Here is a 10,731-nt window from a genome sequence, read left to right as displayed (position 1 = left end):
GAAATTTAGCTCAAGTGGTGAGTGGAGAAAGTTGAAAGGATTGCCACCCGGAAAGGCAGAGTGTGAATCCTGAAACTGAAACCAAATAGAAAGCCTTTGAATTGAGAGTGTTCAATATGTGTTCCACTTTTTGTTTTTTTTACCCAACACTTGGCAACAATCGATGGGAGGTGTGACATTAGGCGCACTTACCAACACTGGTGGCCAAAACCTCACCGAACTTTCTACATGACAAGCCACTTTTTTATGTGTCTGCGTCGTGATTAATCCTAGTTAAGATTGTGCAAAATTTCTGTGCAAATTGATTAAGGAGTCGATTTTTAGACAACAGATTTATTTAAGACCGATAACAGGAATCCAAAACACAAGCGCAGCATAGAGCAGAACATAATGAAGCATCCGGAGGAGAGTTTTTGAGGCAGTAATAAAACAGCACATTTTTCCGGATCCCCGTTTTTCCACTCACCGAAAAACGAAGTCTCAACGTCTGGCCATCAGTTTGCTGTCAACTCTTTGCTCCCTAGGATTGACAGATTGAGGTACCGGACACACACCATATTCTTTAGCTATCTGCGTTAACGTACGCACATATATATAGATATATGTCGTTTGGATCGTGATTAGGCCGTATCGGTAGCAATGTCCACTGCCCTGGCAATGGCAGCAGCGGCTTCCTCGAGCGGCACGGCGGCAATCGCCGCAGCCGCAGCAACGACGACCACTAGCAGCACCACAAACACCTCCGCGTCGCCGGCAACAACCACCAACATGAACACCACTACAAAGACCACAACAACCACAGCAGCTGCGGTACCAACAGAACCGACTTTGAACATGGCCATCGAGCCATCGGAGAAAGCAGAATCCGGCGGAGACGAAGCAGGGGATTTTCAGCCGGCGCCCGACGATTGTGCTCCCAAGCCACGGAGGCCGTCCAAAACCACTGTGGTGCACACATGCCCTCGGCCACCAGGTGGCTACAAGTACTCCATGGAGTTTCTCTACGGGATCGGCAGCGGAATGGCTGGCATACCGCTCAATATACCCACGCCCTCTTCGATAACCCCGCGAACATTGAGGACCACGGCTCCCTTGCTAACCACCCACATGCCTCTGCTGCCCTCCATGGGAGCGACATCGCCACGGTCTGGGGCAAGGAACCGTTATCAGGGTGCGGGAGGAGCAGCTGGAGGAGCAGGAGCAGTATCTGGATCGGCTGGAGGCTCGGGGGGAACCGCAGCAGCCACAGCCACGGCAACTGCACAAGGAGCCACTTCAGGATCGGAGGGAGTGGCAGGATCGCCCTCATCTGCCAGCTTGCCCGCCGCGTCACAAGGTGCCCTGCCTGCCGCCCAGTTCATCTACCAAGGATACCTGCCCACCGGACCACAGCGACGATTGTGGCACACGGAGAACGCAGTCTGGCAGTTCGATCGGAACTATCCCTACAATCAGGCCTACTCCCCGCAGTACGCGATTCCCATGATGCCGCTGGGATTCGAGCACCCGTATGGTCAGCGGATTATATATCCGGGCTACTACAACCAGGCAACGGGTGGGTTGCATGCCACTCCAGTGCCGGGAATGCCGAGGAGCAGTCGTCAGGTGAGCCAGCAGTCGCCATTGTTGGCCCAACCGGCTGCAGGTGGCGAAACCAGCGAGGAAGCGCCGCCAACTCTGGGGAATCCTCCCCAGGTGACCAGCCCCTGGCGTTACGGAAGACCGGGAGCACATCGCGATCGCTTGGGATCGGGACGACAGAGAGTGGCTGCTGCAACGGGCGCATCTATGTACCACAGGGATTCGAAGACCTATTACAACAGTGTCACCGGCGGAATGGGTGGAGGACCCCGATTCAAAGCACCCTTTGTGGTGAATAGTCGCAGTTACCAAGGAGGAGCAATCGCAGCCGGAGGAGCGGCAACCACTGCAGAAGCAGCGGAAGGAGGAGCAACCGCGGGAGGAGGAACACCAGCAGAAGGAGCCGCACCAACTAGTGCCACTACTGACACCGATCAGAATCCAACCGGAAATCGCAACAAGGAAAAGGGACCTTCGTCCAAGAACCATGCCAAAAATCGGCACCAATCAAAAAGAGGCGGCAAGCGATTGGTGGGCAAGGAGCGCACCTCGAATTCCTCAGGATCACTCTCAGCCTCCTCCTCGAAATCCCAACTGGACAAGCGTCCCAGTTCGAGTACCTCCCTCTCCCCGAACAAGCACCCCAATCGTCCTTTCAGGAACAAGATGCGCTACACTGCGAGTGAAGTCAAGGAACAGTAGTCGGTGGCCATGGCACCACCAATAGGTAATTATCAGGCGGCGCAACAATCCGGAGTGCGCCGGGTGGCAAAGTTCCAAGGATCGAACGCCTATCAAGGACAAACTGCAGCCCGGCAGCAGTCGCGTTACTATCAATCCCGGTACATGGATGCATATGTCTACCAACCCGGCCACTACATGGTTTATGCACCCGGTGCATCCATTTTTGGAGCAGCCGGGGGAGGACTACCGATGCCAGGACTATCGGCGGGAATCGCAGGAGGTGGTGGAGCAGCAGGAGGAGTAGGAGGAGGAGGGGGAGCAGCTACGGCCGCGGCCAGCAGCGCCACCTCGGAGGGCGAGCAGCCGCTGGACTCGGACTTTGATCAGCGCCAGGACTTTGCTGACTTGGGTCTGGATCCAGCCAATGGCGGCTTCTCCTCCGATCTGGAGCCGCTCGGTTACAAGCAGGACACCTCCGAACTAGACGGCCACTCGACGTGTCTGCTGTCGCATCCGAGCTCCGAGATCGAAGTGGACGAGGGCAGCTTGGCTCTCAGCGTGGAGAGTGATGTCACCGAAAGCGATTTGAGTGACGCCTCCGTGGAGTCGGTGGTGCGCAAGATAATGGTCAGCTGCCTGGCCATCGCCACCGGAGCTCAGGAGCCCGATCTGAGTGGTCCGAACCTGGTGCCCTACGGCGACATGCACCACCTTGTGCAGCTGGAGAGGAAGACCCAGCCAACCGGCCCGACCAACGGATACAGGTGCCACCTGCCACATCAGCAGCACCACCCGCACGTGAGTCCCCGAGGAATGAGTTGCTGCGGGGACATGTTGAGTCAGTCGAAGGAGAAGATGGAGCTGAACCACCAGGACACCGGGAAGAGCCATTCGAAGGAGCCAGCCGAGGAGGTCGACAACCTCTCGGTGACCTCCAATCTCTCCTGCAGCCCATCCGCCTGCTCCAGCAAAAGTGCAGTGGGTGTCGCCTCTTCCAAGCCCAACATCACCATGGTAGGTCATCTTCAATAACTGGCTTCACTTAGCAGAGGTCCTTTCATAATCCCTGAAAATTAACTTCCTCTTGTCCGATAGTTCTGTTTTTAATTACGCAATAAGTAAAATACATTGAATAAAATCTCATTTCATATTTCCATGAAACATTTTTTTTTTAACTTGAATAATTTTTACAAACTTAACATGCATGAAAGGACCCATGAATATTCGGTTTCCGAAGTTGCATAACCTTCCTCCACTTATTTGATTGCCCATTCCCCAATCCTCAAACCCAAAGGCGCAAGAACCTGCAGAAGAAAATTTGCCTTTGGTGATTCACAATCGCTACTGGCGCGAATTCTTTGGTTATACGCCGGCGGATCGCTTTCTGCTCAGATCCAGGTTGGTGGAAATGAAGAGGCCACCAAAGAGCGTACCCAGCAAAAGCAAGTGGGAGCCCTTGTCCCTTTCCATTTGGAGGAAGTTCCTCGAGGCCCAGCAGACTCGTCATGTTTACAATACCAAGATGCGACTGTGGCGTTCCATTTACACAGTGGCCATGGTGAGTTTTGTTGGGGAAGTGTTCCACTTAAATCTAAGAACCCAATCGATCTTCAGACGACCTACCCCAGATACGGCTTGTATCTGGTCGGGTCCACCATCTCGTACTTCGGTTCCAAGTGCTCGGACATGGACATTTGCATGCTGGCCTGCACGAATCCGAGCATCGATCCCCGCATGGAGGCGGTTTATCACCTGCAGCTGATGAAGGAGTTGCTGCAGCGCACAAACATGTTCCAGGACTTCAATCTGATCGAGGCCCGGGTGCCCATCCTGCGGTTCACCGACCGGCAGCACAAGGTGGAGGTGGACATAAACTTCAACAACTCCGTGGGGATCAGGAATACCCATCTGCTGTACTGCTACTCCCAGCTGGAGTGGCGCGTCCGTCCGATGGCGCTGACCGTGAAGCAGTGGGCCCAGTACCACAACATCAACAATGCCAAGAACATGACCATTTCGAGCTACTCGCTTATGCTGATGGTCATCCACTTCCTGCAGGCCGGAGCCAATCCGCCGGTGCTGCCATGTTTGCACAAGATGTATCCGGATAAGTTTGGCCTCCTGCACCCCAGCGACTTCGGGTACGTGGACATGAACGAGGAGATGCCGCCGTATCAGTCGGAGAACAGTCAGTCCCTGGCGGAACTGCTGCTCGGATTCCTGCACTACTACAGTGTGTTCGAGTACGGAAAGTTCGCCATCTCCATTCGGGTGGGCGGAATTTTGCCCATTGAGATTTGCCGGTCCTCGTCGGCGCCGAAGAACGATATTCACCAGTGGAACGAGCTGTGCATCGAAGAGCCCTTCGATCAGACGAATACAGCGAGGTCGGTCTACGATTCGGACACCTTTGAGCGCATCAAGGCCATCTTTGTGGCCAGCTACAGAAGACTGGAGTCGACGAGGAGCCTTAACTCCATATTCGAGGGCTACGACGGACCCACGATCCTGATGCAACAGCCCTCGGCGGAGTCGGAGAGTGAGTTCTACGAGGGCCAGAAGCATCATTTCCTGGCGAAAAGGGGCTCCTCCATGTCCAACAGCGACATGCCCTCGCCCCGATCCTCAAAACTAATGGTGGACAAGGCCACCACAGCTGCTTGGACCGATATTAAAGTAAAACCCGATCAAAACAAAGCGGAGGATTCACAAGCTGGCAGGGAGAGCAAGATCCCCACAAGTGTGCGAACCAAAGATGACTCTGTGGCCACTCAGCCACCGCTTGCATAAAAACATTGACCCCAAAATATAAACCAAAGTTATAAAAAACAGAACACGACACAACCCCTGCTAAAACAATTCAAAGAAAACATTTTATACTTAGTCAGGATGTAAAAAAAAATTTAAAGGTTGTGAAAGGAAGTTTTTTGTAGAAGTTGCCGGCGCTTTTAAACCGATTTAAATTTGACGTTGGATAATTACGTATTCATAGTAGGGAATTAGCCGAATTCGATTCACTATAAGTGAAATGACCAAATAAATAACCAAACACCTATCTTAACGCAAAGTCGGTCGCAAAAAAAAAACACAAAACTGTGCAAAAATGCAAGAAATATTTTAAAGTGTTTGCGTGCCAAGATGACTTAACTCGTTTCCACAAGCTTCCAAGCACTTGTGAAAAAACCTGCAAAAAAAAACCAAAAAAACAAAAAAAAAATTAAAAAGTATAAAAAAATCAACAAAATTTAAAAATGTAAAAAAAAATATAAAATTTCATGGAGCGAAGCTTTTTTGAACAAAATAGGGAAACATACATTTTTACATCACACAAGTCATACTTTTTATACAGGTATAGGTTTTACATATCACATAAACTACTATAAAAATTTAAAAACTACAAAAAAAAATCTTAAAAACAAATCCAATGTAACCATTAAAAAAAACGAAACAATTTTGTAACAAAGCAGTGTAAAATGTAAAAACCGCGCAAATCTTCACAAAAAAGCTTACGAGTTAAACTGTTGAGTGAAAAACTCGACCAAGAACTTGATTTAACCTGATGATAGCGCCAAAAACATTATAAAAAATAAAAACCCTAACCGAACAACTAATTTAAAAATTTATGGGGAAGGATTAAACATTCTTTTATTTAAATATAGATATATTTATTTTTGTGGAATCGAAAAAAAGTATTCTCCAATATAAATATTTTGTTTTATGTGCGAAGACTACTAGTGCTGCTCCTCACAAGAATACATTTGTATACATATGTGCATAAATCAACCCAATGAAATCATCCATCATCGAGCCATTAGAAGCCGAATCTGATCCTTAGCTTCAACACTCGGAATCTCTGGGGTCTGGGACTATATGCGAATGAAATTATTTAGGATGCTCAATTTGATATTCCGCTCTGATTAATTCTTAGTGGTTGCCGTCATCATCGAATATTACCCTTGGGACGCACACTCTCCGGATGGCCGAAATTCTCGCACATGTTTCAGTTTGGCAATTATCTAAGGAAATCAAATCAAATCATTGATGCAGCTGTTACGCAATATAGTAGAGCACAGGATGGACAATGCCAATCTGTGGAGGGGCGTGGCGACAGTCCAGGCATTTTCCACCCAAAACGCAACTAACATCTGCATCTGTTTCGGTACCGGTATCGATGGCAACCAAAAATGTCAGTGCAGCAAATTATTTCATCAATTGCAATGCTCGATTTCAGGAGGTCCGCAATCGATGGTTGTGCGTTTCGGGGTTGAATGGGCGATACGTGGAGTGTCCTGTCTGTCTGTCCCTGTGTTGGGTAATTGATATAATGCCGATGGTTCCTGTCGTCGCCCACCTAATGGCGAAAATTGTCAACGGGATTTGGCCAGGGATTTTGGATTGCAGTTGGGTGAGCGGTGGTGAGTGGGCGGCTGCAATGCAATATCGAATGGCGGCAGCTCCATAATCATCATCATCATTAACGCAGCCGAACAATTGTCACACTAATTTGTGCATATGTGCAAAAATGTTTGGCAATTAAACGGCGCAGCCAAGTCCCTCGACCATTTTTCATTCTCCCAAGTAATTAATGTCTTTTGTTAATGGTAATGCATTTGCATTCGAAATTGGAATTATATCCCAATCCGGGCTAAGACAATTTGCACAACAAAGGGCGCTGCTCGGTGGAATGCCGAAGATGAACTTCATTAAAATTTTGCACGGTACGGAAAAATTTGTGAAGGGGGGCGGAAAAATAGAGAGCAGCAGCTGCTGCATTAAAATTCCTGTCCGGGATTTGGTCTTTGGTCTTGAATAATTATTCATTGTCATTGTAATTGGCGTGCCAGGCGCTAAATGGAATCATAAAGGGAGCTGCGAAGGGGAGGTGGCGAAAACTCTGGTCAACAATTTTCATTTTTCCACCACAGCCGGCAAATTGAAGTTGCTCGATTACTTGAACACTTTTCTTTTTTTTTTTTTTTTGTGCTCCCTCTTTTGCCGCCCACATGAGAGGTTTTCTTTTTGTCCGAGCGCCGTGGAGAAAGAGCGATGACTCCCAATGGATCTCGGGATCGGGATTGGGATTGGGATTGGGTTTTCGGTCTTGGCTTTTATATTGTTTGGGACACGTACGGGAATTTTCATTCGATGTCGTTTCAATTTTGCTCTGCTGCTTTTTTATGGACGCACAGAGACAAAAAGGGTTTGGATTGGAAAGATGCAGCTCACAGAAGGACCCGACATGGGATTGCGTTTCTATGTCTCTGGGCCTTTGTTTCGCCTTTGGTCACAGAGCAACAAATTACCTAAGGCAGGTGGGCAACTGCAAAAACGGAGAATAAGTGACTGAGCGAACGAATGAATGTGAATCGATGGGCAGGGAATGTGGAGTGCGAAGGCTGAGTGACTCCTGATTGAGTTGGCTCTCTCCTGCTTAATTTTAATGAACTTTAAATGCCCCTACTGCCATTTAGTTTTTGAAGAACAGCTTACTAATTTTGCCCGTATTTATTCTTTTAATTGCAGGTAAGCTCATTACGACAAACCTTTTTAACACACCACAAAAACAGCAGCAGCAGCAACAACAATATTAAATAATGTTAGCGTAAGTGCTTGTCTACAATTTTAATTAGTTTTAAATGCAATTTAGTGCATTTGTTTCTGTGTTTTTTTAGCCTTGTTTTGGTTAGCCTAATGCTAAAGCACTTAGCATAATTCGGAGCCAGAGCGCTGAATTTAAATTTGAAAACAATAAATCATTTCAACTTTGTGATAAATGCCGGGCATAATACAATGTAGATTAGAGTGGGAGAAGTGCTCACATGTGTGTGCATTCCCGCACAATTAGGAACGCATTAAATATTAAAAATTGTGCGCCACATGCGGAAATGTTTTCCGCGCTAAAAACACTCATTTAGTTTTGTTTGTTTGCTCTAAATTTTATTCGCACAGATTGAATCCGGTCTTAAACTTATAAAACTTTATTATAAACATTTCGAAAGAGAATATTAAAAAGTTAATATCACAATTGCACATATGGATTTGAATATTAAAACTAGTTTCGGCGGAACCCTGTTTTACGACTCACCATAAAAACTTGTGACACATGACATTCAATGTTCCCTAGCCAAAGAATCCTCGAGTTTTATGACTCATTTAGACTTTTTCAGTTTCCGCCCTTCGCTTTTAAAACAACTCAATTTCTGTAATGGCCACGCCCCTCAGATAGTTAAACGCCTTGGCTATAACCGTTCGGAAAAGAAACAACGAACGAAAATCAATCAGAGTAAAACGCGGGGAAAGTTGGCTTACTATAGAGCTTTAAGGCGTGTTTGAACAGTCGCAGCCACGCCCACTGCCGCCGCCTTTTCCGACGATTCGGCAATCAAGCTCATTTATTATGCATTTTTCATATGACGGGTTTTCTTTTTTCTGCTTTTTTCGGGCGAATTCTGGGCAGACAATTTAAAATCAACCGCAGAAAAACCTGCATGTCCTGCCTCTCAGGCTGGAAAATACTGAAAAACCGGGAGTGCGGGAAAGAGGAGGAGGGAAAGAGTGGCAAGCTGGGAGGGGACTCACGCATGCCAGAGTTGCCTTTGTGCGACAAGAGTGACAACCGACGGCAACAAAATCGATCGCAAAAATCCACGCACACACAAATTACCCGCATTTTTTGTTTATGGGAAAATTGAAATTCATGCAGAGCACAGCCCTTCATCATCCGCGTCCATATCCATATCTGCCCGAATATATCTAGCTGCAATCCATATCCCTGTTGTATCGCTGTCATCAATGGCCCCCTAACAATATATCGATAAGATTTCTTGTTGCACAGCTGCGGTTGCAAAAATAAAACTGGAATCCAGTCTCTGGTTTTGTATATTCTTCACAAATTTTGCACAGGATATAAGAAATGTAATATAGTGGAAATTTTACAAGTCCAATTTGAGCGTTAAAAAACCATTTTACTAGATTGTAACTGCATTAATTATATTTGGGGGACAGAAAAGTGTAAAACTTTTAAAAATAATTTTGGAATTCATGTTGCGAACTGCAACACAGCCAAATAGTTGTGCTATAATGTTGACTATCACTGTAGTTCGTAGCACAAATTGTTTCCATTTTTTTTTTGGGAATGTTGAAGAGTTACAAAAAGAGTTTTGGCGAGGGTCGCTTGTTTACCTGGCCCCTGAGGGTTGCCACATGCACATTTGCATATCGTTTCAAGTGCGAGCCAAGTAAAAGGGGTCGTGCTTTCCGTCGGGCGGGGGCTGGGGTTGAGTAGGCGTGGCACTGCTTATCGCCACAACACTTGCCGCGAACGGGGGCAAGTATTTCCGTTGCCTGGGCACGCTTGTTAGTCGAGGAGCCAGCCGAGTCGCTGGGTGAATAAAAAGGTAAGGGAAAGGGGAAATGGGAAATGGGCTGGGGAAATGGAAAATGAGGGGGAGTTGCAAGTGTCAGCTCTGCGGCGGAGTTCAAGTCGAAGTTGCCGGTTGTCGCTTAACGATTTCGTGTCATTTTTTGCATTTCCTTCTCGTGCCTGGCTGGCTTTCAGTTTTATTTTCCACTCCTCGCAGGATTTTCCTCCTGCGGTTTTCCGCTTTCGAGTGTGCGGCGGCCAGTCTTATCGCGTGCTACCTGTGTGGCACCTTCAGACAGCCGCAGACTGGGCGAGAGTGATAAAAATTAAAGCAAAAAGTAACGTAAAGCAAGGGAAAATAAGAAAACAAGGCGGCGGCCCTAAGAAAATTCATACTCTGGAAAATAAATCAGCAGGCAGCAGGAGCAGAAGCAGCAGCAACTCGTAAATTTCTCTGACCTCTTCGTGTACGTGTTAAAAACTTCTCACGTGTCAGTCGTTAGGATCTCGCAAAAGTGAAGCAAAGTCGCAGGACTTGGGCGGATGTTCGTCCTATCTGCAATGCAGAAGATAACTTTTGCCGGCGAGTGTCTGGCATATCATTTGCATTTTGCGCCTTACTCTCGTCCCGATTATGAATTTTTGTTATAGTTATTCGAATGATGAATGTGCCAGCGGAGATCCTCTGCCAAAAGAGTCTGCAATTAGTGGCACAAAAGGAGTCTTCCGAGCCAAGGAGTTGTCCTCCAAGGAGTTGTCGCCGCGACTCGCGAATCCGATCAATTAAAAAGCAACTTACGGATGCCGGTGGTCATGGTGCCGCCGACTGTCAGCTCCCCGTGATTAATTTCAGTGCCCATTTGCATGCGCCACCATGAATGATGCCATAATCCTTGCTGGCTGCTGTCCCTTCTGCAGCTCTTGGCTCATTCTCGCTGATATTTTAAGTAATTTGTGGCCTTAACAAGAGGGTATTGTGAGTCTGTTAAGAAGATCAACCGGGGAGAATAATCTTAACCGTTGTGAACCAAGAAATTTCTGAGAACTCGTAATGAGAATCTTTTGTGCGAATTTTGAAGGAAATTTTAAATGAATCCTCTTAA

At 47.3% G+C, this 10,731-nt stretch overlaps 2 protein-coding genes across 2 annotated transcripts in view; both read left to right on the top strand.

Annotated features, from left to right (window-relative positions):
• LOC108099255 overlaps nucleotides 1–10,731 on the top strand; it is a 148,336-nt gene that overhangs the window by 77,396 nt on the left and 60,209 nt on the right. The gene's annotated exons all lie outside the window — the stretch shown is intronic.
• LOC108099254 (poly(A) RNA polymerase gld-2 homolog A) lies at nucleotides 49–5,876 on the top strand. Its single transcript, XM_017202626.2, is given in 3 exon segments — nucleotides 49–3,279; nucleotides 3,560–3,823; nucleotides 3,880–5,876. Coding segments are annotated over 3 exon segments (4,080 nt in total). The 5' UTR covers nucleotides 49–639; the 3' UTR covers nucleotides 5,056–5,876.

This window comes from Drosophila ficusphila, unplaced genomic scaffold, assembly GCF_018152265.1.
Source record: "Drosophila ficusphila isolate 14025-0441.05 unplaced genomic scaffold, ASM1815226v1 contig_791, whole genome shotgun sequence".
Lineage (NCBI taxonomy): Eukaryota > Metazoa > Arthropoda > Insecta > Diptera > Drosophilidae > Drosophila > Drosophila ficusphila.
Note: the sequence above shows the minus strand (reverse complement) of the source record. Positions and strands in the feature narration are given on the sequence as shown.